Source organism: Chelonoidis abingdonii, chromosome 1 (genome assembly GCF_003597395.2).
Source record: "Chelonoidis abingdonii isolate Lonesome George chromosome 1, CheloAbing_2.0, whole genome shotgun sequence".
In the NCBI taxonomy this organism is placed as follows: Eukaryota; Metazoa; Chordata; order Testudines; family Testudinidae; genus Chelonoidis; species Chelonoidis abingdonii.
Window position 1 is genome coordinate 331,053,429 of NC_133769.1, and position 27,817 is coordinate 331,081,245.

Genomic DNA, 27,817 nt, shown 5'->3' on the forward strand with positions numbered 1-27,817 from the left:
CCCTGAGCTGTAGAACAGGAGATCATGGGGTTAAATCTTACCTCTGTTAACTTGGGGATATAGATAACTTGTTTTTATTAGGGGGGCTAGAGTTAAAAAAAATAATAGCTGTTGAATTTCACTTTATTTAGTAGTTTTGTATCGTGACTAAATCTGTCCACTTTGAATAAAATGAGATAAACAACTATGTTCCATGGTCAGCGTTTCCTTTATTTATTAATGGAGTCCCAAATTTTTTGAGGGGGCCTAAAGCCTCTCCCCCAGTTGGCTATGCTCATATAGCTGCTGTTTATATTCTCATGCACTTCAGCACACACTTATTACTGGCCAAAGTCACAAACCTGAACAACAGAAAGCAATCAAGTTTGAGCTGCTGCACGCAACCCCTCCCTAATTTTTCAGATAGGTTAACAAAGGGTATGTCTACACTGCAATAAAAAACCTGTGGCACTGAGTCTCAGAGCTTGGCTCAGATGGGTCAGGTTTGGGCTGCAGGGCTAAAAACTGCACATAGACATTCAGGCTCAGGCTAGACCCTGGGCTGAGAGACCCTCCTCCCTTGCTGAATCCGAGACCAAGCCCGAATACCTACACTGCAGTTTTATAGTCCCACAGCCCAAGCCCTAGTTCAGCTAACCCAGCTCAGCCACAGCCACAGCCACAGCCACACTGCAGATCTTTTATCTCAGTGTAGACATACCCAGAGAGATTATGCCAGCCAGTCAGGAACAGAACAACAGTCTCTATCATGACAAACACACATTTTATCCACTCAGTTAATTACTTTCCAAACAGAATATTCAAAGCTCAAAGTCAGTCTCTAACAACTAAAGTTACACTCTTCTCATAGAGCCAGAGACAGAATCAAGGGTTCCTCATCAAAATTACACTACTACTGACTAGTAAATAGTTGGGCAGCCCAGTCAGAAAAAGTGTGTATCAAGTCCTCCTCTAGTGATTGGTTTGAAAAGAGATGAGCAACTACTTCTGGAAGCTCAGGTGACAGGGTCCTCATCTAGGCTCAAACCCTGATGTTGACTTCTCTGGGGAGAGATAGTTTACAGTTGTTTGTGGTTCACACAGCAAGAGGACATCTTTAAAACAGGTCTTGTACCCAAAAACCATGGTAATCTGTAAATCATGGTGTGAATCACCAAAATACACGCATTTGTTATGCATTTTGATTTCACACAATGGCAGGCTAAAAGATTGAGAGGTATGCTTCACGCTGGAAGGAACAGAGTACAGAGAGTAAGGAGGAGCAAATTAGACAAGTGGAGGAAGGGCAAGCCCTATGCTGCTGCAGATTCCAGATATCAATGAGAGGCTACTGCATGTTTCAGGAAGTGAGAGATGACAGACTCCTTTATGGGGCTTCCCTCCACCTAACAGGTTATGTTGGCATTGCTAAATATGGTGGGTTTCTCTTGGTGCACTTACTTTCAGTAACCTCTAAGATAAAATGTTTTAGACCAGCGGTCCCCAACCTTTTCCAGGTGGTGGGCGCCAGATGATGAGCCATCAAGGACCATGGCTGGCGGACAAGCATCCATCGAAATTCTGCCGAGAAGCGGCAACGTCAAGAGGCGTCGCTGCCGAAATGCCCCCGAAAATCAGCGGCATTTTGGCGGTGATGCCTCTTGGTGACGCCGCTTTTCGGCGGCATTTCAGCGACAGTGCCTCTTGATGATGCTGCTTTTCGGAGGCATTTTGGTGGATGCTTGTCTGCTGGCCAGTATGTGGGTACACATAGATGCCCTGCGGGCCCACCACGTTGGGAACCACTGTTTTAGACATACAAAACTTGCTGAGGCATTTTGCAGCCTCTCGTGTTCTTTAGGAGAGTTGATAAAGCCTGGAGCAGCTTCAGCAATGCAGTTTTTCCCAGCAGAAGTGCAACTCCCCTTCACCCTGAGGTACACCAACTCCATATAAAAAAAGCCCCAGGAAATTAGCACAAACAAACTACATTTTGTGACAGTTAAGTTTGCACCAGGACACATCCCATTTACATAAAACCTTAAAAGCTTGGAAATCAGAAGTTTAAGTCTGCCACATTCCTTGCTACCTTCATATTGCCTACAACACTGCTAATAACCCACTCCTATAAAGCTTTCACTTTCATCTGCAACATCCAAAAATACAATACGTGTTCCAACTTCATCAAATTTATGCTGTATCGCGAAGTCTTAACTGGGATCTTAGCAATGATAAAAGAGATTAATTTCCCGAATACTTGGAATGTGTGACAATCAGATGTGCTGATTTGTTGTTTAAAAGAGTGTATAAGATTGCAGTTTCTTTTGAGTTACAGTGCAAGTTTGATAATGACAGAGTATGTAGTGCTTTTTAACGCAAGTGAAAGTCATATGGGAGTGTTGGAGTGAGTGAGTAATTGACAATATTGCAGACAATATGGAGGTGGCAAGAATTACAGGAGACTTTTCCTTTAACTCCTGATTTTCATAATTTTAATGTTCTGGGTGGAAGGGCTATGTCCTAATGCAATCTTTCCTGTCACTAAATGTACTTTTTGTTTGAATTAAGGGTGACTTGTCATAATCTGAACAATCTAAATGATTAGGTTTATTTAAAAAATTAAGGTAGAACAAGGAAGGGGTCTTATCTTCTGAGTGCTTCCATCTTTCTCTTTTAGCATGCTGTAGAGGGTTCTCCCAACATAAGGAGTGTGGAATTTTTAGGCATTACTATCTCCAACAAGGTGAAGATGAGGCCAAACACTGGCATGAACTCTTTGCTGACAGGAACAACATTTTCAGCCAGAGTGGTATCTAATCATTGGACCACACAACTACTACCTCCGTCAACTGCAAACTTCTCCAGCTTGACTATATGCACACTAACTGTATAACAGCAGAGCTCATCACCATCAAACAACTTGTTTAGTTGTGTAATGCTTTGTTCCCTGTTTGGAGATCATTGATCAAAAGTAAATGGCAAATTAATATTTAAATAATGGAAAACTGCACATAGCAAACAGTTCCTTTTCAATAGGCAAGTCACAATCACCTCAGATAAAGGAAAACACCTGTTTTTGTCTTTCAGAATAAGGCTTTGAAGTGTTTGGTAGGAGCAAGATAATACTTCAGGTGTTTAAATGTTTCACAAAAAATAAAGTGAGAAAGAGAAGGATGGATGGATAGAAAACAAAAAGAGAAATGAGTAAATAATATTGGTTGATGTGGCTAATAAGTGAAATAATTCGACTTTATATAGTAGTTCATACTAACTTTAAAACGTTAGTATTGTCATGAAGGATCCTGTAGAAACATTTATTTTTTAATAGTTAATAGATAATTAAAAAGGAAAAAAAAATCAAAGCATTTTAGAATAACGTTACTTTCTTCCTGCCCCAAAAGAATAATTAATAATCATAATAACATTATTGTGAAAGAGATCTTAACAAAACTGAAGAAATGGTGCTCACCCTGTGCAATAACTGGTTCTTTGAGATGCGTCTCCTGATGAGTCCGCCATTCTAAATGTGCTTGAGTGTCCTGTGCCTTTGTTTGGAGATTTCTCATTGCAGTGTCCGTTTGGCCTGCATGTGCATGTTAGTCAGTTTTGTGCTCCATGCCATTATATAGCACTGCACAGGCAAACTATGTTCAGTTTCTTGTCTGCCACAAAGCTCCATAGCAGAGAACTCCAAAGCAAAGGGGAAGGAGGGCAGCACCTACAAGGGCACACTATCTTGAAGAACCACAGTTACTGCACAATGTGGGTAACCATTTCTTCAAGTAGTGTCCCTATGGGTGCTCCACTCTTGGTGACTACTGAGCAGTTCCCTTTAAGGAGAAGGAGGCTTCAGAGTTGAGTCCAGTATTGAATAAAGTATTGCCAAGCCAAATGCAGCATCAGAAGCTAAGTCGTGAATTACTGCACAGTGGTCAGCAAAACTATGTACAAAGGTCCAAGTTGCAGCTTTACATATTTCTACGATGGGAACGTTTTTGAGAAAGACTCTAGAAGTGGAAATAGATCTTGCAGAGTGAGTTCGTATGTCCCAGGTTTCTGAAGATTAAAAATTTGGTAGCAATGGCTAATGCAGTTGGATATCCACTTGGAAAGTCTTTGTTTAGAGTTCGCAGACCCTTTTGATCTGTCTGCCATTGAGACAAATAATTTGGGAATCTTTTTGAAAGGTTTAGTCCTGTTAAGATAGAAGGCCAGCGATTTTCTTACTTCAAGCGAGTGAACAATGCTTCCTCTATATCGAAGTGAGGTTTAGGGTGAAAGATCAGGAGGTGGATGGGTTGGTTAATATGGAACTCAGAAGACATTTTTGGTAAAAACTTGGGGTGTAGTTATAATGTGACCTTCTCTTTGAAAAATATTGTGACAAGGAGGTATGCTTCTCACTCCTCCATCAACAAATGGAGGAGTTGGAAGGCAGCCAATGGTTCAAACAGAAATCTTGTATGAAATTCAAAAACCAGATTCAGGTCCCAAATTGGAGTAGGATGTTTGACTGGTGGAAAGAGATTTACGAGCCCCCCTGAGGAACCTGATTACCATTGCGTGGGCGAATATAGAATAACCTTTTATTGCGGAACAGAAAGCTATGATGGCTGCCTGGTGGGTTCTAATATATCTCAGTGACAGCTCCAGGTTTTTTAGTCTAGGATGTAGGCCAGCATATTTGACAGCAATGAGGTTGCTGGTGGAATGTGTTTGAGGTCACACCAACAAGCAATATTCATCCATTTTTCTAAGTAAGTGTAGCTTGGAGATGGTTTTCTGGTGTATAATAGCACTCTTTTTACTTTCTCCAAACAGATCCTCTCTAATCCCGTGAACCATCGATCAGCCATGCTTTGAGGTGAAGAACCCCAAGACTGGGGTGAAGGATCTTTCCACCTTCCTGGGATAGGAGATGAGGAGTAGCCTGGAGAGTGATCGGTAAGGAAAGAGCCAGATATATCACGTAAGGAAACTATGTTTGTCTGGGCTAGGTTGGGACTATAAGAATAACTCTCTCTTTGTCCTTTTTTATTTTGAGTAGAACTTTGGCTATTAGAAGCCTGTGGGGGAAACATGTACAGTAGACCCAATGACTATTGAAGGTAAAAGGCATTCCCCAAAGATCGGTGACCCAGCCCACCTCTGGATCAGAACTGAGCACATTTCTTGTTTATCACCATGACAAACAGGTCTATTTGAGGTGTGCCTCACTGCTGTAATATGTGGTGAAGTATAATGGAATCTATCTCACACTCATGATCTTGAGAAAAGTACCCCTTGAGTGTGTCCACAGTCACATTCTGAACTCCTGGGAAGTAAGCTGCTGTGATGATAATCTGAACGCATATGCACCAATTCCAAAGTCTTGGCACAGAGGGAGTGCTATCTTGCCCCTCCTTGTTGGTTGATTAGTAGTAGAAACTGGGGGCGGGCATACCTGACTGCTGAGTTCCTGGACGTTGATGTGCAGAGTGTTATCCTGCGATGTCAATCTGCCCTGGGCTGTGTGAGTGTCCAGATGCATTCCCCATTCCAACAGGGCTGCATCTGTCATTATAATTGCTGGGGGAGGGCAAGTGAAAGGGACTCCTGCACAAATATTGTGAGATTTCCACCAATTGAGAGATTCCTTTATGAAGATGGGTGTGGAAAGTAGTGTAGTTAGACTGTGTGTGTTCAGTGACTAAACGGTCCTGAGCCGAAGGCATCAGACTCACAGTTTTGCATGGTCCATAACGAAAGTACTAGCTGCTATATGTCCCAATAGCTGAAGACAGTTCTGGCCCATAGTTTGGAGGCTGATCTGGATTGTATTGACTATGTTGAATAGGGCCATGAATCTGTGCATTGGGAGGTAGGCTCTTGTCGCTATTGAATTGAAATGAGCTCTTATGAATTCAAAGTTTTGCACAGGGGGTAAGGTGGATTTTTGAATGTTCAGTTGCAGGCCCAATTGGAGAAAAAGGTCTATGACCTTGCAAGTATTGGAGATCATCATCTCCAGATGAAGTGTGAGCAGCATTCTTAGGTACTGAGTGAGAAGTGGTAGTGCTCTTCTTGCCACCTCACTCTGTTCATGATGACCTCTTGGAGCCTAGGACTTTATAGTCTTAGGTTTAACCATGCCCTTGGTACCAGAGGAACCAGCAGCCTCATGGGTACTGGGTCAGAGAGCAGTTCAAAGGGTGGACCTGTGAATGTTGACAGGACAAAGTAGAGATCCCATTGAGGCACAGTTATAATGACCAGTTGCAAAGTCCTGATCAAGCACATCATAAGTCTCACAGTAGCCAGGTGTGTAAAGACAATTGTCCCTCTGCTGGAGGAGGCATTAATTGCTACTAAGTGTACTTGCAGCAAATTAAGGGCTAGACCTGAAGTTTTTAAGAAGAGGAGATAGTCTAGGATAACTGGAATACCGATGGCATCTAGTGATTGTTGGTGGTGACATGCCCAGGCCAAAGCGCGCCACCATTTAGCCAGGTAGCAGGCTCCAGTAAAATCCTTTCTATCTTGGTTAAGGATCTCCTGAACAGGTGTGAAACCTGAACATTCTATTTTCGACCCCCATCCAAATACCAGAATGAGCCAAGGTTGGGGTGCTTGATCTTGGGGTGCTTGATTCCACCTGAGTTAGGAGAGCCTGAAATGTTGTGGATCCTGATAGGTGAGCACGTGGGCATCACTGGGAGTTCCATGAACCAGAAATGTCTGGACCAATTGGGTCCTAGGACGATGGTGTGGCTCTGTTACAACTGATCTTCCATAGAAGTTGCAGTAGTATAGAGATGGGAGGAAAGGCGTATCTGAGACTGTCCATCCGAGGAAGCAGAAGAGTGTCGCCCTGGGAATCATGGCCTATGGCTTCCCTGGGGCAATACATGGGAAGCTCTTTATTCATCTGGGATGCAAAGAGGTCCCATAGCAGAGTTCCCCATTGTGTGAATATGTTGGTTAGAACTGTGATGTGGATCTCCCATTTGTGGTCTGCACATAAACTTCTGCTTAACTTGTCTACCAGGGTGTTATGTTCACTCAGGAGATATGCAGCCTGTATCGTAAGGTTATTTCTGATGAACCAGTTCCAAAGTCTGACTGCTTCTAGACATAGGAGACAGGCTCTTGCTCCTCCCTATTTATATACAGAAAGTTTATGGTCCAGGTACCCTCAGCAATGTGGTAGTCCACGTGAGTGTCCCACTCCATAAGGGAGGAGTCTGTCAGGATAGCGGCCCTTGGGCTGAAACATGTCCCCACCAGGATTTTGCTTGAGTTGGATCACCGAGCAAGGGAGGTGAGAACTCTGGTGGGAACAGTCATGGTGGGAGCCAATGCGATTCCTGTTTCATCATAAGGTGGAGTGTAGCCAAGTTTGAAGGCACCATAAGTAAAGTCTGGCGAATGACATAATGTAGGTGCATGTGACCTAACAGAGGAACACTGGCACACCACAGTTTGTGGGTGATGCAAGGGATCAAGTTGCACATCACGTAAAATCTGTCTGTGCAGAGAAAGGCTCTTGCAGAGGCTGAATGCCGCCATTCTCCTACAAAAGTTATTGTCACAGTGGGTGACAAAACAAACTTCCCTGCATTTATGCAACAGCTAAGGTAGCAAGAAGGTACCAAAAAGAACCTGCTGCTGCTATTACTTCCTAGTGAGATTGGCCTACCAGGAGCCAGTCACCCAGGTATGAAAACACTGTATAGCCCTGATGTCGCATCTGGGTTCCTACTACAGTGAGAAATTTTTGTGCAGGTGTGTAACAAGACTAAAGGGGAGGATGTGAAACTAGTAGTGCTCTTGGCCAACCATGAGTAAAAGAATAAAAATAAGCTATAAGCAGTTTTAAAAGTTGGTTTTGCACACACGGTGTAGTAATTTTTGTTAATACTGAGAGCTACAATTCTATTTAAAAAGGGACAACTTAAAATCACATTTGTCTAATTTTTTTCCCCCAAACTTACTATTTTTACAAGCTAAACTACAATTACTGAAGCTCATATTAGAGGAGAAAAAAGTTTTTTTTCAAGTTTGCTTACTCGGTACAGTTGAAAGCACAGTGTAGAGTCAGTTCTATAATTGCTCCTGTACTATTGTATAGTTGCTACTGCTTGACCACAGATAAGGATTGCAATTGAGTTTCCATGTTTAATTCTGATTTTGGCTTCACTCTGAAAATCATGAAAAGACTATATTAGTCTTTATATGGTGTGGCAGAGGTCCAACCTGGTCTCCGTGGGTTCCGTGCTTCCAGGTGGTTTATGCTAGCCTCAGAGGCTCACTGCAACTCTCCATGTAGCACTTCTCTCTCTAGGGCCAGGGTTACAGTCTACTGAGCTCTTTTCATCATAAGCCAGAAAGGAGGTTGGTGAGAGAACTCCCAGTCTCTGTTGTTCTTACGGGCTTATTCAAGAACAGTTTAGCCTCCTGTCCTGACAGGGGCCTGTCTTCTCCTCCCAGGAGGTATTTCTGTAGTGGCGGGTTAGTAGGAACCTGGGCCCACCCTGTACTCCAGGTTCCGGCCCAGGGACCTTAATGGCAGCAGCTGTTGGCAGCCAACCTTTCACTGCCAGAGCTGCTACACTTCCCTGGGCCACTTTTCCACAGCTCTCCCACTTCTCTCTCTCTCAACACCTTCTTCACCCCTACCTTAGGGCTCCCTTCCAGTGGTTTGAGGGTGTCTTCATTACCCAGCCATTCAGCTGCACTTCCTTTCCTCTGGCTCCCTTTTCCTTTCCCCAGCCTGACCAGAGTGAACCTTTTTACAGTATCAGAGGGGCCTTAATTAGAGTCAGCGTTCATATTAGCTTAACAGCCTCACTTGACTCTTTGCAGGCTAATTGGAGTCATGTGTCCACCCTAGCATGGAGCAGTCCCTGCTTTGGTCAGTCAGGGAACAGAAAACTGCTTTTCCAGTGGCTAGCATATCTGCCTTCTACTACTCTGCTGTACCTAACTGGCTTGGGTCTCTCACAATGGGTAAGGTTACAGCGAGGTGCAGAGTAGCATACCTTTTCTACCAAATTTGAAGTATATTGGAATAGAGACTGCACTCTAAAATCAAAGAGGTTCAACAGAATTCAATAAGTGTAATATGTTTTTGCCATTTCATAGATCACCCCACCACTGTAAAACTCTACTTTACTGGACTCCTCTTATTAGGATCTATGGCACGGCATCAAAGGTTATTTAATTAAAGTTAAATCTTATTGAGGAAAATAGAAAGGAGCATAAACTCTGGCAACAGAAGTGTAAAATATAATTAGGAAGGCCAAAAAAGAATTTGAAGAATAGCTAGCAAAAGACTCAAAAAGTAATAGCAAAATTATTTATATCAGAAGCAGGAAGCCTGCTAGGGCCATTGAACAATCAAGATGTCAGAGGAGCAGTCAAGAAGGATAAGGCCACTATGGAGAAACTAAATGAATTCTTTGCATTGGTCTTCACGGCTAAGGATGAGAGGGGGATTCCCCAACCTAACCTGTTCCTTTTAGGTGACAAACCTGAAGCACTGTCTCAGATTTAGGTGTCATTAGAGGAGGTTTTGAAACAAATTGATAAATTTAACAGTAATAAATTATCAGGACCAGATGGTATTCACCCAAGAGTTCTGAAGAAACTCAACTATGAAATTGCAGAACTACTAATTGTGGTATGTAACTTATCTTTTAAATCAATTTCGGTACTAGATGATTGGAGGATAGCTAATGTGATGAAAATTTCTTAAAAAGGCTTCAGAGGTGATCCTGGCAGTTACAGGCCAGAAAGCCTAAACTTCAGTACTGGGCAAATTGGTTGAAACTATAGTAATGAAAAGAATTGTCAGACACATAGAGGAACACAATTTGTTGGAGAAGAGTCAACATGGCTTTTGGAAAAGGGAAATCATGCCTCACCAATCTACTAGAATTCTTTGAGGGGGTCAACAAGCACGTGCACAAAGGTGATCCAGTGGATACAGTATACTTCAGTTTTCAGAAAGCCTTTGACAAAGCCCCTCACCAAAGGCTCTTAAGCAAAGTAAGCAGTCATGGGATAAGACGGATGGTCCTCTGATGGATCATTAACTGGTTAAGAGATAGAATACGAAGGGTAGGAATAAATGGTCAGTTTTCAGATTGGAGGGAGGTAAATAGTGGTGTCTCCCAGGGGTCTGTACTGAGACCAGTACTGTTCAACATATTCATAAATGATCTAGAAAAAGGAGTAAATAGCAAGGAGGCAAAATTTGCAGCTGATAGAAAACTCCTCAGGATAGTTAAGTCCAAAGAAGACTGCGAAGAGTTACAAAGTGACTTCACAAAATTGGATGACTGGGCAACAAAATGAAATTCAGTGCTGATAAATGCAAAGTAATGCACATTGGAAAACATAATCCCAATTATGCATATAAAATGATGGGATCTAAATTAGCTGTTATACCTCAAGAAAGATCTTGTAGTCATTGTGGATAGTTCTCTGAAAACATCCACTCAATGTGCAGCAGCAGTAAAAAAAAGCAAATAGAATGTTGTGAATCATTAGGAAAGGGATAGATGATAAGACAGAAAATATCATATTGCCTCTATACAAATCCATGGGACATCCACATCTTGAATACTGGGTGCAGATCCGGTCACCCTGTCTCAAAAAAGAAATATTGGAATTGGAAAAAGTACAAAAAAGGGCAACAAAAATGATTAGGGGTATAGAACAGCTTACACATGAAGAGAGATTAATAAGACTGAGACTTTTCAGCTTGGAACAGAGATGACTAAGGGGGGATATGATAGAGGTCTATAAAATCATGACTGGTGTGGAGAAAGTAAATAAGGAAGTGTTATTTACTCCTTCGCGGAACACAAGATCTAGGAGTCACCAAATGAAATTAATAGGCAGCAGGTTTAAAACAAACAAAAGGAAGCATTTCTTCAGACAACACATCGAACTCTTTGACTGAGGATATTGTGAAGGCCAAGACTATAACAGGGATAAAAAAACAACTAGATATCTTTCCGGAGGATAGATCCATCAATGGCTATTAGCCAGAATGGGCAGGGATGGTGTCCCAAGTCTCAGTTTGCCAGAAGCTGGGAATGGGCGACAGGGGATGGATCATTTGATGGTTACCTATTCTGTTCATTCCCTCTGAAGCACCTGCCACTGGCCACTGTCGGAAGACAAGATACTGAGCTACACAGACCTTTGGTCTGACCCAATATGAGTATTTTTAGGAGTCAGTGAGCTAATTTTGGCTCATCACTCCAGAAATAAGGTTGGGAAGCAGCTGTCAGCCAGTGGTGGTGGCCAGCATGTCCCTGCCGTCTGTGCCGCTTCCTGCAGCTCCCATTGGCCGGGAATGGCAAACTGTGGCCACCGGGAGCTGTGGGTGGCCATGCCAATGTACACAAACTGTCTTGCAGCCTCCTAGCAGTTTACCCTGATGAACTGCATGGGACCCACAAGCTACAGGTTGCCCACCACTGGTGTAGCCACTGCACTTGGTTATGTCACTGTAAATGGCCTTCAGGAAATGTCCCACAATGCCCATCCTGACTGCTATGGTCAGCATTCTGCTGCCCTGCACCCAGCTACACAGCTTCTGTTCCTCCCACTTTAAAGGGCCAGGAATTTTTGGACTTCCCACTTTCTGTTTACTTGGCATGGAGAGCTCACATCTCATCTTACATGGCTACTCTACACTGCAAATACTCCCACGCTTGGTGCACACCTGAGTTGTTGGATTTGCTGGTGCTGTGGGGAGAGAAGGCTGTACAGTCCCAGCTCCACTCCAGCTGTAGGAACTTCAATACCTACAGTCAAATTTCTTGTGACTTGTTGGATAAAGGCTATGAATGGGACACACATCAGTGCTGTGCAAAGATGAAGGAGCGGAGGCAGCCATACCAGAAGGCAAAGTAGTCAAACATTGCTCTGGAGCTGTGCCAAAGACCCGCTGCTTCTATAAGGAGCTGGATGCTGTCTTTGGCGGCAACTCCACCTCCACTGCCAAGAGTCCCATGGATATGTCGGCAGGGCTGGAGACAGTGGACTCAACTCCAAGGATGAAGTCATGGACGAGGACGTCAAGTAGGAGGATGATACGGAGCACACGGGAGGGTCGTCTGGTAGTGCGATGAGTCTAGAGGGGTCTAGCTAGTCGCAGCAGTCCATCTCTGGTATGCATGATGCAGGAGAGGAAAGTTTTGGTAAGTGATCTTTTTGAGTTGTTGCTGCTTGGTTATATGAGGTAGAGCTGTCCTTTGCTTTGTTTTATGATAGAAGTGGGTGCAGGGATAGAAATGTAGAAGACTAGCTGTGTTTGCCTGTGCTTCACATTCCCCTTTGCAGCTATGCAGTGTGATGGAACAGTGCGCTAATGCACACCAAGACTGCATGGGAATCCTCCAGAGAGATCTCTAGAAAACACTCCTGGAGGTATTCACCAATCCTCTGCTGAAGGCTTCTTTGCAGAGCTACTTTTGTTCCTTCCCCCATTGTAGGAAACTTTCCCGTGCCAATCAGCAATCACTTGTGCAGGGATCAAAGCAGCACCCTGATGAGCAGCATAGGCACCCGATCTGAAGCTACACACATGTAGGAGATGCACCTTTAAATCCTTGCTTACCCTCAAGAATGAGATATCAGTTTCAGTGACCTCCGCCTGTGGAAAATGGTGGCAGAATTTATAATATTGACCCTAGTCGCCTGCAGTGATCCCCTTAAAAAAAACAGAGACTCTTTGCCCTATGTTGAATACTCCCTCAGCCCCTGGGCTGAACTCACCATGTTTAGGGAATTTGTTGAGCTATATACTTGCCAAGGGACAGTGAGAAAATGGTTACTATTTTAAAAAAGTGCATTTTGCTATAATGATTCAATGCTGTGCATGCATTAACAATCATGCTTCTATTTATTGTTTCTTGTGCTTCCGCAGATGTGGCCTTCAGAGGAACTGCCTACATACTGGTAGAGTGCCTCTGCCTGATAAGGAAGCAACCAAGGAGGAGAACAGAGGACATGTTTTGAGAGGTGCTTCAATCCTCAGAGGCCGAAAAACAAGAATGCAGGTCATTGAGATAGACTTTTATTTTAAAGTATAAAATAGACAGGTAGGAAAGAAAGGAAAACCAGGAGCGAATTTTAATGGGCCAGGAATGGATGATAAAAGTGCTGGAGGGGCAAATAGAGATGTTGAAATCTGAGACCAATCCTGCACACATTTTCTCACACAGGGTCCTACTTCAATAAGACTACTCACATGAGTAAGGATTTGCAAGACCATGCACTAAAGCACACTGCCTCATGTGTTATATACACACATATACACAGGGAAATTCTTATTACAGTTGCTAGAACAGAGCTGAAAGAGGTTCCACATGGCCCTTGCTCCAAGATAAATCCTGGGAGATGGGGAATGCTGGCTAATCAGCATCCCTTCCCCAGCTGGCCAATTGATGCCAGAGACTCCCGGGGAAGGTGGGGGAGGAGCTGCCCGATGTCTCTCCCTCTCTCACTGCTGGGACTGTTCTCTTTCACCGCTAGCCCCATCAAGTTCCTCCACCCCTTGAGGCAGGTGGCTGGATATTGCAGCTGAATGCACTGGAAAATGGAAGCATTGAGGCAGCACTGTTGGAGGAACTGAGGCAGCACTGCCGGGGGAACTCAAAGCATAGTGACACTGGAACTCAGGGACTGTGCAGGTCTCATGGATAGTGCTCTAAATCAATAATGAATTGCAAATTAAGATCCAGGTACACCAGTATGCACTACTTGCTTTGTGGTATCATGAAAAGCAGCTATAAATATGGTTTAACCAGCTAGTGGAACCTGGCTGCTTTATGTTGTTTTCATGTACGGGTGAATTCACCTTTAAAAATTAAATTTTTAGAACATGCTTTACGATTTATATCATATCTTCAAATCCATTGAAAATATCACATGGTAGCATTCTCTTTAAACAAGAAACCCACTGTTTGTATTAAATTTTTAAAAACTAAGGAAATTCCCAGAGAAAAAGGATGTTAAAAACAGAGTTAGGTTGATAGTATTCATCAGTAATTAACAAGTAAAAAAATATTATAGAGATATTGTAACTATCTCACAATCAAGCACTGGAAACCCAGATACAAGGTTACACTTGAAAAAAATCCAAATGTGTTGAGATAAGAAATGCACAGGTAAGCAGGGCTTTAGAGCTGTGCTCTGGCTCCACTTCAGCTCCAGACAAAAACCTGCAGCTCCACTGCTATGGAGCTGCTCTGCGCTCCAGCTCCGGGCTCCGCTCCAAAGCCCTACAGGTAAGGCACCCAAACACTCTTACGCTGTAGTGCTATGAGAGAGAAAAAAATGAAAAAAATTCTAATGTCTTTAAAAATCAGTGTAGTGTTTATGGTTCCTGATTAAATTGCCTTAATCATTGCTGTTTGGGTATTGCAGGGCATCACTATTTTCTGAACCATATAGGCTTGGGTTACATATAGGAACTAAAAGTTACATGCTTGTAAAAAAGGATACATGTGTACAACAAGCTAAACCCATAAAAGTTCTTTCATGCATAAGCTCATATTGATTATTTTAACCATACCCATAAACATATTTGTGAAAAAAAATAATCAAGAAAAGGTCACTTGACAGTATATCCCATACATACCTTTGACAGCTCCATTCCAGGTCCACACTGTTTGCAGAGGATACAGTTTCCAGCATGGTCCCTGAACTCTTGCTCTCTACAATCCCCCGTCTCACAAATTACTTTACTTAACTTAAAAAAACCAAAAAGCAAATAGTTGAAAAAACATTAGCAATAATGCTTTACAGTTAATCTGGACATTTACATCTAGGCCAAATAATTGATTTTAAACACTATATAATCTTATACAATTAATTAAAATACAACGTATAATTATATCTACTTTAACCCAACACAAATCTTACTACTTAATATTATTTACAAATGATATTAAAATAATAACTTCTTATTTTAAATTCACTTTGAGAAAAGGTCTTTTCTGTAAACATGATGGTTCAGTTAATTCCATCTCCCTGAAAATATCTTTCTAGAATATGGCTAAAATTTTCAAATATGGGTGTGTAACGTTGGGCTCCTAAATTCATATTGCCTAAATAATATGCCTAAATAAATGGCCTGATTTTCAAAAGTGCTCAACACCCAGCAGCTCCCACTGACTTCAACAGGATTTGTGGGTGACTGGTACTTTTGAGGGGAAAAAAAAAGTCAGGCAACTTATTTAGGTGTTTAAATATGGTTTTAGATCCTAACTTCAGGCACCCATTTTTGAAAACGTTGGCCTATATTTTTATACCTCTATTTTTTTCTAAATTGCAAGAGTGGGCTTCAGTTATTTGAACCATCTGTATATCTGGGTTTTGTAATCTGGGAAAAAGAATAGAATCTGTATATTTAAGTATACATTTTAAAAGAGATTTTCAATGGCACCCAGAGTTTAGGATGAACACTTAAAGATTAGTTTTTTTAAATTTGCACTAATAGTCACACAATTAGTTTCTTGCCTAATACTTTAAATATACATAGAGTTCCAATTTCTAATTTCCATGATTTCTGAGTACAGCTTCTGACCAAGCTAGAAACTACAGCTTTGATGTTGCAATCTGCACCACAACCAGAAACATCAATATAGAGTCTCAGTAAAATCAGTGGGACCCTGCAAGAGATGCAAGGGTTTCCATAAGCAAACCCTACTGCAGCATCAGACTCAGTATATTTACCATTCTGTCTCAAGCACACACACACACTTTTTTGATTAAATGACTAAGGCCCAGTTACTCACTTTCATCAAAAGCACATTCTGGAAGATGATGGTAGTCAGTCTAGTTCCAAGTGCAAGGGCATCCATATCACATCACAGTTGCCACTAAGTTATCACCCTGTTTGGTAGTTTCAGTAGTAAGACTAAAGCATGAATCAGCTAGGGAGACTGAACTACCTTCATTCTTATAGATTGTCTCTCTGGGTCAGAGTTCAGGCACACTGATATGGCAATGGAAGCTTGCATTGTTGCCAATTGTGCTGTTGCTGTTTTCTACATAAATAAAGAGTACTTGACTCCTAAGCCTTAAATCTGGCACCTTGCACTGAGAGATGATCAATGATATACTCATGCGTAACCCTGGGGATCTTGCTCCAACTTCAGAAGTCAATTGACTGATGTTGCACAAGCACTATATTCATATATGTTTTATTCTGCCCAATCAAACCATCCTTCATGTGGGTATATTCATAGAGAGGTGGATTTTTGAGGGGCAGAAGAGTGGGATGGAAAGATGTGTCACATGCAATTTGAATAGAGTAACTTTTAAACTGGAAGAATGTATAACTAATTGTCATTGACTTAAATTGATATTCTCAAAATACTGCATTCTGTATATTAATAGTTGTATTAAATATATATAAATTACTCCACCTCACTAGTTTATGCAATTATTTTCCAACATTCATGATGAAGAAAAGGAAGTTCTCATTATTTACTTACCAAATACACTAATAGTAGTATAAGCATCTTCACTATTTTATCTTGTCTTTGTAATCCTTCACTGCCCATATCTTAGAGTTAAACCTCTCTCCCTTATGAAGAACTAAATCAAAAGAAAAAAGGAAAATATTTGAAATCCCCAGGTTGGACAACGAGTTTACTTTGAATGTACTATTTATGTAAAATATAATATTATATTATACTTTGGTGTGCTGAAATAGATATTTTTCAACATTGCTCACATGTTTCAGATAAATAATTCCTAAAACCCAAAATAATGACTACCTAATTTACAAATTGTGGATTTTTTGTTTGTTTTTAAAACAAATGGGTATCTAGACAAAAGGCAATATATCATTTCAATTTCTATGCAAATTTTTGCATTCACTTCAATAAATACTCAGAACATGCACAGAACAATACAATCCTGCTGTTCAGCTGTGACTGGAGAACATCAAGACTCATTGACAGAACTGTTTTCCAATCCATGAAGTTGACTTGAAGTCTGCTGCATACCTGAAAGATGTCAAGTAAATATAGGAAAACAGACATATAAACCAGTCTATTGATTCGGGGGCCTGATCCAAAAATCTATTGAAGTCAATGGGATTTGTTCAGTGGACTGTATCACATTCTAAGCAAATATTCTATGAAATTCAGAATAAATGATCAATTTGGTCACATCAGCCAGCTCTGTCCACATATCTATTCAAGTGACACTATCATAGGACATAATCACATCAGCCACGCCATCAGGGGCTCGTTCACCTGCACATCTACCAACATGATATATGCCATCATGTGCCAGCAATGTCCCTCTGCCATGTACATTGGCCAAACAAGGACAGTCTCTCTACGCAAAAGAATAAATGGACACAAATCTGACATCAGGAATCATAACATTCAAACCAGTGGGGAGAACCACTTCAACCTCTCTACCACTCGCAGTGACAGACTTGAAGGCAGGGCCGGTGCAAGGATATTTTGCGCCCTAGGCGAAACTTCCATCTTGCGCCTCGCGCCCCCCCCACAAATCACATTACATTATACACAATTAACAGCGGTCACAGAGTAACATGTTATAATTAGAATTTATGTTTCCGTGCTTTAAGTTAGCAAATTTAGAAACAAGTTCCTCAAGTCAATGCTGTGAGCAATGTCATGTTCTAGTGACAAGGTAGATAGCCCAACAAGTCTTTGTTGCAACATTGATGTTCGCAGTATGTTTTTATCAACTTGAGCTTCGAGAAAGCTTCGCTCCACTATGCACAAGAACTGGGAGAGTCAAGAGGATGCGAAGAGCAAAAACTGTGTTAGGGACATATCTGTCCAGCTGGGGTCAGGGCTGTGGGAGGATGGGGTCAGGGGTTTCCAGCTCAGAGGGAGGGCTCGGAGCTGGGGGTCAGGGCTGCGGGGGGAATGGGGTCAGGGGTTTCCAGCTCAGAGGGACTGGGCTCGGAGCTGGGGGTCAGGGCTTGTGGGGGGATGGGGTCAGGGGTTTCCGCTCAGAGGGACTGAGCTCGGAGCTGGGGTGAGGGCTGTGGGGGGGATGGGTTGAGGGGTTTCCACAGAGGGACTGAGCTCGGAGCTGGGGGTGAGGTGTGGGGGGGGATGGGTTGAGGGGGTTTCCAACTCAGAGGGACTGAGCTCGGAGCTAGGGGTCAGGCTGTGGGGGTGTGGGTTGAGAGGGTGCCTGGGGGCATGGGGCAGCTCAGCTCTGCAGGCTGCAATTCTCTCCAGCCATCAGGCACAAGGGGAGCAGGAGCGGACCAGCAAGGATCAAGGGGGCGGAGCACAGGCATCTGAGCCCAAGCTGTGGGGAAGCACTTGCTTACTTGCCCAACGTATGAGCATTGGGGTCCTCTTTCTTCCTTGCTCACCAGACCACCCGCTTGAGGCTCTTTTCTTCCATGCCCCTCGCTGGGGCTGATGTGGAGGCTAAGCCAGGGGGCAGCCCGTGCTTTCCTCCAGAAGCCCTGGTGTGCGCGTGCCCTCGCAGGGCTCTGCCACGTGCCTTAGCAGAGCTGCGCAGCTCTGCCAGCCGCAGCGCCTCCGCCCCAGCCAGCACGAGAAAATGGCATAGGCTGGAGCCCTGCTCTGGGAGGGAGAGGGATTCTGGCCTTCTGCCTGCAGCGCAGGGATTCCCCTGGGTCAGCGCACTGCGGGAAGCCCAAACCTTGGGCTGCTGTGGCGGTGCCCTCACCGGGGGGGCCCTGGCTGCCAACTGGCGCCGGTGGCCATGACCCAAGGACACGCCTGGGGCTCCGGCCTGCCTGTGCGGCGCGCTGACCCGCGGCCTGGGCTGCATGGCTGCCTTGGCGGCTGCACTGGACCAGGGGGCCCCTGGGCTGCCGGCTGCTGTGGCGGCGCCCTGACCAGTGGACACCCTGGCTGCCGGCTGCCGCTCCCGCCAGCAGCTCAACTCCCTCTCTGTCCGACGCAGCAGTGGCTGCTCAACCATTTAAAAAAAATTGGGGGGGCGCCGCTTTTGGCGCCCATAGCTCGTTGGGGACTGGCCCTAGGGAGCCGGCTAGTCGCGCCTAAATGGTTGGCACGGCCCTAGCTGAAGGTGGACAATTGCAACAAAAAAGTCAAGGAAACAGACTCCACAAGAGAGACTGGCTTGAACTCAATTAATATGCAAATTCAATACAATAACTCAGACTAACAGAGACTGGGAATGGTGTGGTCATTACACTAATTGAATCTATTTTCGCTATGTTTTCGTTCTCCTCACTCTTCTTGGTCATCTAAGTATCACTTCAAAAGTTTTTTTTTTCTCCTGCTGATGATAGCTCATCTCAATTGATTAGACTCTTCCTGTTGGTATGCATACTTCCATCTTTTCATGTTCTCTGTATGTATAAATATCTCCTGTCTGTGTGTTCCATTCTATGCATCCGAAGAAGTGAGCTGTTAGTCTCTAAGGTGCCACAAGTACTCCTGTTCTTTTTGTATATAATTTGATATTCTGTAAATACAAATGAGCAAGAATTCAATTTGCCTTTCTTACTCTAGCACACTGTAACATTATTCCTTTTCACTTATCTGAAATAGAAATTAATAGAAAGCTTTAAACTAAATTATGTTTAAAAGGAAAATTATTGTGATTCAGTGTGGTTTTGCATTTAGGAGTAGAAATGGGTGACAAATGAGAGGAGGGAGGACAAACTACAGACAAAGGAGTTCTGAAAATCAGGAATAGTTGCAAAGTATGTGTTACAATACTAAACTGTCAATTAAAATAACTTGTTTTGGGGGAAACAGTTTAATAACACAAGTGTAATAAAGCATCTGAAAAAATGTATGTACATTAAAAGTTATTTGTATACCAATGTTAGGAGTTTGGGTAACAAGAATTGGAAATTCCCATGGAAGAGAAGAAATTTGATATATTTGGTATTACTGCAACCTGGCAGGATGATTTGCTTGATTGGAATATTAAAAATCACTATGTATGACCTGCTCAGGAAGGAAATAGTGGGTAAAAAAGGTGTGTGTGAGGGGGGACTTTACTTTAAAGACACCATTACCTGTTTTAGAGTTATTGATAACTCAGAATCACAAGATCTTGAATGCAATGTATAAATGTGCTAACTAACAAAGCCCAAGAGGGAGTACTGGTAGGAGTCTGTTACAGACCACTACATTAAACCAGAAAATAGGGTGAGATACTCCTTAAGCACCTGTCTGTAATATGTGGAAACTAATACTGTGTTATGATGGACTTCAATATGGGAGACATAAGCAGAACGTCTCATGTAGCAGGTAGTAAAATATCATTCAAGTTTCTGAACATTATAGATTTTAATTTTCTAACACAAGAGATATTACACCCAACATGAGGTAACTACTGTCGACCTCATTATGACCAATAAAGATGAATTAATCACTGAACTAGAAGTTGGGGGTTGCCTAGAGATCAAGGATCATTCTCTGATTACACTCAATACAGGCAAACAGAGGACTGGCTCAGTATAAATACTTGGTGCTTCAAAAGGGCTAATTTCCCAAACCAATGAAAATTATAAGCAAAATTCATTGGGAGGAAAAATGTATACAGAAAAAAATGAATGAAAATTGGAAGTTCTTAAAGAAGAAGTTTATTAAATGGCCAAAAAGCCATGATTCCACAATCAAGACAATAATGGCTAAAAGTCTAACCTGGTTCCAAAGTAAAGTGAAAGTTGTGTAGGGTTGCCAACCTTCCAGGATTGTTCTGGAGTCGTCAGGAATTAAAGATTAATCTTTCATTAAAGATTATGTTGCATATGAAACCTCCAGGAATCTATCCAACCAAAACTGGCCACCCTAGATGTGACAGATATGGCAATTTCTTCCAATATCCTTGAAAAACTTTATTGAATTAAGTTTAAGTAACCTTGGAGTCCATTGCATTAAATGCAAAAGTTATATATTATTATGGGCTGGGATTGTATGCAACCTCATTAGGTGGGAAGATGTGATGATGTGAGCCCTGAGAAGCGGTATGAACGTCAAAGGATTACACTGAATAATGTACCAGATGAGAACTGACTTTTGGGACAGTGTCAAATAGTTTGCCTGGAGAATCTCTAACGGCAGTTGCAAGCAAATCCCCAACCTTCAGTTATACACAACCCAGTCTTTTGAAGCTGTGTTCTGAGGAGAGGACCACTATCTGCTGATTACTTGTTCCTGGAGTCTCAAGATCAAAGGCCCAAGCTTTATAAAGGGAAGAATAATCTATTCATGAGTGTGCTATTTCTGAGCTAAAGTTGTTATCAACTAGTAACCACAGGAAAACCCATTGGTGGGGTTTGAAGGACTAACTCCTACAGGAGCCCTTGTTGAAGTTGGCAGGAAAACTCTAGTAAGCTTATTAACATGCCTATAGGTTCTTTGATTAAAAGCATTACAGAGAAAACATTAAAAACAGCTTAGGAATAAGTGTGCTTGCTTATAAAGAGCTGTGTGGTAACCTGTTAATGCAATTAAGCTGTGCATACACTTTAGAGAGAATGCAAAACACAGACGCTGGCCTGTTTACGTAGTCTGGTTTGCCAGAGTTATCACTGTGTAGCCTGAAAACATTCCATCAGGAGGAAGAGTGACATGGATTTCCTCCCAAGAGAGGTGACAGCTGAGGAGCCCAGAGCCAAGAGTAGGTGCCCTCAAGAGAGTAGGGAGGGTTAATAAAGGTGCACTTGCCCTGAACTGTAACAAAGGTATCAACTAGAAGAGTAATGTGTATCAAATGCAAAGAGGGGGAAATAGATAGCAATCAATATAAATTAGAAATTGTGAGGTGTCGCAAATTGATATGGGAAACTGAAGCCATCAGGGAAAAACATGGCTGGTAGGACTAAGGACAATAAGGAGTTTTCTTTAAGTATAATAGGAACAAAAGAAATCCTAACAATGGTATAGGACAATTACTAGTCGGAGATGGTAAAACTGTTAATAGTGATGCAGAAATGGCAAAAGTGTTCAATAAATATTTCTGCTCCATATTTGGAAAGAAGCAGACCATATTAGGATGACAAAGGATATGAGAATTACAGTTCATTAGTAACTGAGGAGGATGTTTACATCTATGAGGGATAAACATTTTTAAATAAGCAGGCTTGGATAACTTGAACCCAAGAGTTCTAAAAGAGTTGGCTGAAGAAATCTCTGGCTGACAATGTTATTTTTTAATAAATCTTGAAATACCAGGGAAATTCCAAAGACTGAAAGAGTGCTAATTTTGTGCCAATATTCAAAATGTGTAATGGATACAACTCAAATAACTGAAGGCTGGTTATCCTGATGTTGATTCCAGGCAAAAAAATGGAAAAGCTGATACAAGAAATTAATTTATAAAGCATTAAAGAGAGGCATATAATTAATGCCAGTCAACCTGGCATTACGGAAAATAGGACTTGTCAAACAAACCTTTTTAAATCTTTGATGAGATCAACGGTATGGCTGATAAAGTAACTGCAAGAAATATACTTAGATATTTAACTTAGTACCACACATTTTGATTAAAAACAAATAAATAGGAATTTATAATAAGAATAGAGCAGAGTACACAAAAAACCCAAGATTTAAAAAAAAAAGTAAAAAAATCAGATTTTTTATTTTATTCAAATTATCTTAAATTTTTCTTTTTTAAAGTAAACCTACTTAAAATGAAATCTGAATTTAATACAAAATATGTTAAGGTCTAAACTTGTTATAATCTCTTAAAACATTTTAATAACAAATAAATACGCTGAATCCATGAATATCTATCAAAAACTTTGAGTTACATGCTGCTTTTCTATATAAAGAAAGAATCAGGTGAAAAACATCTAACTTTTGAGATCAAGTTTTATAAATATGGCACAATAGATCATGTATTGTGTTAAGGACTTATTTGGTTTAATAAAAATAAATTTTATATGCTGTTGTATATGTTTAAATTTCAGTTACCATCCTAACAGAGCTTGACATAAATCATGAGCAAAAAGTTAATTATCTAGGAAATAACCAATATATATTTCAACAATTTCTAACATAGTAAGATGACCAATTAATAAGAATCTGAAAATATTAAGCTATGTAATTGCTTAAATAAATGTATATAGTTATAGTGTACCCTCCTAGGTAACAAAATAAAGGCAGTACAAATGAGAAAGTTTATTTAAATTGAGGCTTTCCACTTGCTGATTTAAATCTCCTTGATTTAAATCAATCCACCCTGGAATAGAGCATATGTTAAATTCTGTTTTGAGAAAATGTGTACTTTTGTCCAAGTTTTATTTCATTGTGAAAATAGATCTGTGAAATGTCAAAACAGAAGTTTAATTATGTAAAATTGTTGTTTTGATAACTATTTTCACACTTCTATATAAAATGACCCATATAAATGATCTTGCTAAAGTGTACTAAAAAAAATTACCCAAAATATGAAGCTATGGCATAATCTAAACAGTCTGGATATTTTTTCAGAGCAAGTCACTTAAATTCTTCTTTATTTTTTCCATAACTTAAGAACAGCTTGATTTATTAGCTACCAGATGTAGCACTTGCTACAGGTAATAGTTTTACTGCAATAAAACTATATTAACTTTGTGAAATGAAGCCCCATTCATACTACACATTTTTTCCAATATGCAATAACCTGAAACTTTAATAGTGTTAAAATCAGTTGGCAAACATGTAATTTATTAAAACTAGTGCTGAAACAAAGCCAGTGATATATATACATTTTGACTATTATAACGTTATACTGTAATCACAAGTGGATTAAAAACAAATGTCAAAAGATGGCAAAGACTGATCATCAGTACAGAAAACTCTACTCTAAAGACTGACAGTAACCTTTCCTTTCTGATACATTCCTATATCTTAGCTTTTGGAGTCACACTGTGTTCCTTGTAAAATTATCCTATTACAGCATATTGTTTGTAGATTTTTAGAACCTAAGAAGCATACAGAGGTGCACACTGTATTAAACTGACACATTTTTGTTGGCTTAAGTGTAGAAATGTTTCTCTTATTGCAACTGTGAAATATTTTCTATTGAAAAAATCTACCAGCTTTATAACTCTGTTGCCAAAACCAACACCTTCAAACATCAGGAGTTCCAAAATGTTACAACTCAGAATCAAGTTCCAAAAACCAAGTGTTTTTGAACTGGCATCTAACTATTAGACTTTCACATCTACATGTTTTGCTGTACCATATGTTGACTGTTCAGTTTGTAAATAATGTTACCAATCTCCCAGTTTTTCTCAGCTTTAAAAATGAAAAATTATCAAAAGGATATCTGGGTTTAAGCTCTAAATAAATATCAGAACTTGCAAAGGAAACTTATGAACATCTGGTTCTTAAACTTCAGGGACATTCAGTCAGGCTTAATCAGTGCAAAAGGTATTCAAATCCTTTCAGCAGAGATGTATGCCTGTGGTTTTATATCATGCAATTATTTAAGTTATTGTCCCAATTCCACTAAAACAAAATCCCAGGAGAGATAACAGCTATTATACATAAGAAGCAGAATGATCAGTGTACAACATAAGACTTCTGTACCAAGAGTAGAGAGTAAAAAAAAAATTCACTCCTCATGCTGAAATGTAGATAAAAATAATCTGAGTGGTTGAGGTATACTAATAACTGACTCACCTGAAAGCAAGTCTAGAAAGAAACATAACTGTGCCAGCTGCATGTTTCCTGTTTCTGTCTCAAACTTGAAAGTGCTGCTTAAAAAGTAGACATTGCAGTGCTTAATAATAAGTTGCCATTGGGCAAATTTGTTCTCTCTTGGTATCAACTTGGCATTACATTGATGTCAGCTGGACACTAGCCAATTATTCTGTGTATTCAAAGTAACAAGCAGCTAATGGATGTTTCTCCAAGTATTGAGTGAGTGCCTTCAGATATTAGTTCAACAAATTTAGAGATTTTCCCACCTTCCACAGATACCACTACTACTTAGAAATCTACCCAACTGAGTTTTTTTTATTTATGAAAATAAGGACATTTGAAAATGATGGTGCATGTTACTGATGTAAAAAAGTAATTCCATGTACAGATGCACAGTGATATATTAACCCAAACTATATTAGGAAATGTGAACAAAGGTCATAGACTCCACTCAATTTGTAAAAGACCATATATGGCCCATTATATATGCACATACCTCCTCTTATGTGGTGAGTGTGAGATCATAAAATAAATTAAAGAGCCATGTGATAAATTTATCATGCACATTGGACCAGGGATTGGCAACCTTTGGCATGCGGTCTGCAGGTTCGGCTGATCGCGGCTCCCACTGGCCACGGTTCGCCTTCCCAGGCCAATGGGGGCTGCGGGAAGCAGCATGGGCCGAGGGACGTGTTGGCCATCTCTTCCTACTGCCTGCATTGGCTTGGAGCAGTGAACCGCAGCCAGTGGGAGCCGTAATCGGCTAAATCTGTGGACACAGCAGGTAAACAAACCGGCCTGGCCCACCAGGGTGCTTATCGTGGCAAGCGCATGCCAAAGGTTGCCAATCCCTGCATTAGACTGTCTCGCCTGCCTTCTGTTCAATAATCCCTTGTCTTTCAGAATTTAACATTCAGCTCTTAATCTTTCACAGAAACAGCTCTTCCTTCTCCTTTTACCAGGAAAAACATACCAGCCTGCATCTCAGGATTGGCAAGATTAAGTTCTGACCCAGTAACAGGTTTTCCATACGTGTCATGATTTTTAAGCTGCGACTTCATGGCTTGGGATGCCTGGTAAAGGAGATTCTATATCACAGGAATGGGAAGAGTCCCAACTTCCCAGTGGGCTCATAATTCACAGATTTGCCAAATGTCACACACTCCACTTGACACTCATACATGTAAGCTATTCCTCATGCATTCCCAAGGCCCAGAGTGAGTGTCATGCATTCTGCCGCTGGGCTCTGGGCAAGAAGTTTGGGCTGCAGTTTATCCTGCCTGCCACCACAGACCACTATAACACCTGCTCAGCAGGCAGCTTCTCTGCCTCCACTTCTGATTGCTCTCTACTCTCTATGCCAGTTCTCGGCCACAGGGCGCAAAAGAGGTGGCATTAGCAGAATCAGTGCCTTACAGACAGTAAAGGTGAGCAAGGGGAAGGGGCCCAGGATCAAAGGGAGAAGCAAGACCTCTTGTGGGGACAAGGGCTAATGGACAAAAGATAGGGACACAAACTAATAGGAGGGAAGGGACTAATGGAGCTTGCACCACTGTATAACCCCTCCCCCTCTTTGTTGCCTCCCACACAGCAACATCACTTCCCACAAGACACCCCTGATTACCTCTAGTTTCCCACAAGCCTTTCCTCACTTATTATGAAGTGATACTCCTGGGGGAGTTCCGCATCGCTGTGTGTGCGCAGAATTAATGGCCCTGAAGATTTCTTTGCTTCCCTGCAGAAAAATGACTTCTGATGGGGAAGCAAAGGGAAGCCACAAAAGCAGCAGCGGTAAGGTAGTGGCAGTGCAGCCAGGTTGGTTCAGGCACCCGGAGCAGCCAGAAAAATGTAAAACACTGCTGGTGGGGGAGGATGGACAGTTGTGCATGTGAGAGAGAGAGAGACTCTATCTGTCTCGTCCACTATTGTGTCACACTCATTGTGGAGGGGTCGGGCTTCAGGGTCTTTCTGAGCAGGTACGAATGGGACAAACTCTGTCCCCTCAGGCAGAGGAGAATGTACGCTCCTGGGGGAATTCTGTGCCACTGGGCAATTCAGAATTTTACAGAAATTAATGTTGTACATGCAGAATTTCCTTTCCCCCACAGTAAAAAGCTGCAGTGCTGCTAGGACCCACTAGACCCACTAGAGCACCAGCTCGCACACAGAAGACACTGCTTGGGGGGGAGAGAGTGAGCTAGAGGGTTCCTGGCAGCTGCAGTTCCCAGCATGCCCTGAGGGAAGGAGAGGGCGGCACAGGAAACTCCATGCAAGCCTGGTACTGAGCATTAGGCTGTTTCCCAGGGAGGGGGGCAGGTGTCTGGGCAGCGGGGTGCATGGCTGGGCTCGGGAGAAGAGGGAGTGCAGGTATCTGAGCCGGGGGGGGGCATGGCTGGGTATGGGGATAAGGAGGTTTGGATGAACTGGCTGGGTGGGAGCTATGGCTGGCATCAGTGGGGTGAGGGGTTGTGGGTGTCTGGCTCCCCGACTGGGCTGGGGGCGAAAGGGGCAGAGAAGCAGAAACTGTGTTGTCATAGGGGTTTCTTTAACTCTCTATTCTTGGGGGGAATGTTGTGTTTCTGTATTGTTACAAAGATACTCGCTGACAGGTATTTTTAAATAAATTACCAAAATAATTGAAACTGTGTGGTTATGTAGTGTTATTTTGACAAAGAAAATTTGTAGATTTTTGCAGCATTTTAAAATGTGTGCAGAATTTTTATTTTTTTGGTGCAGAATGCCCCCTGGAGTAAAGTGTGCAAGGAATAAGGTCCTGCCTGGCTGAACCTACCCTCTCTAATCCAGGGAAGCCTGTGTGGGAAATCTGCTGCCTATCCGATATCATTCATCACCACTAAATCAACACTTTAGAATTGCATAAAATGTCACATATGGAACTACACAAAACTTAGCAGCCATGCATTCACTTCTGCCTCTGTAAAGGCCTGGGATACCAGACCTTAAAATTGTCACATTACAATGTCTAGAAAAGCTAATTTAGTCCATTTTTTAAGAGGTTTTTCACATAAATTGTGAGGTATTTTCTCCCTCAGAGCACTGTATTCTTGGACTCATAGTTAACAAAGGCACAGGTAAAAAAAAGACCATAATTTTTAAAACTTTCTCAAAGTGTTCCTAAAACAGGATTTATCTGTCATGTCATATTTGCAGAATTGTGGTTA

At 41.8% G+C, this 27,817-nt stretch overlaps 1 protein-coding gene across 4 annotated transcripts in view; it reads right to left on the reverse strand.

Moving 5' to 3' along the window:
• Window positions 1–27,817, reverse strand: part of TNFRSF19 (TNF receptor superfamily member 19) — a 113,645-nt gene that overhangs the window by 77,354 nt on the left and 8,474 nt on the right. For all 4 annotated transcript variants that reach the window (XM_032770982.2, XM_075061663.1, XM_032770984.2 and 1 more), the window contains 2 exons: window positions 16,482–16,584; window positions 14,621–14,731 (listed from right to left, as the gene is read on the reverse strand). In XM_032770982.2, coding sequence (XP_032626873.1) covers window positions 14,621–14,731; window positions 16,482–16,550 — 180 coding nt within the window. In that variant the 5' untranslated portion in view covers window positions 16,551–16,584. The remainder of the gene's footprint in view (window positions 1–14,620; window positions 14,732–16,481; window positions 16,585–27,817) is intronic.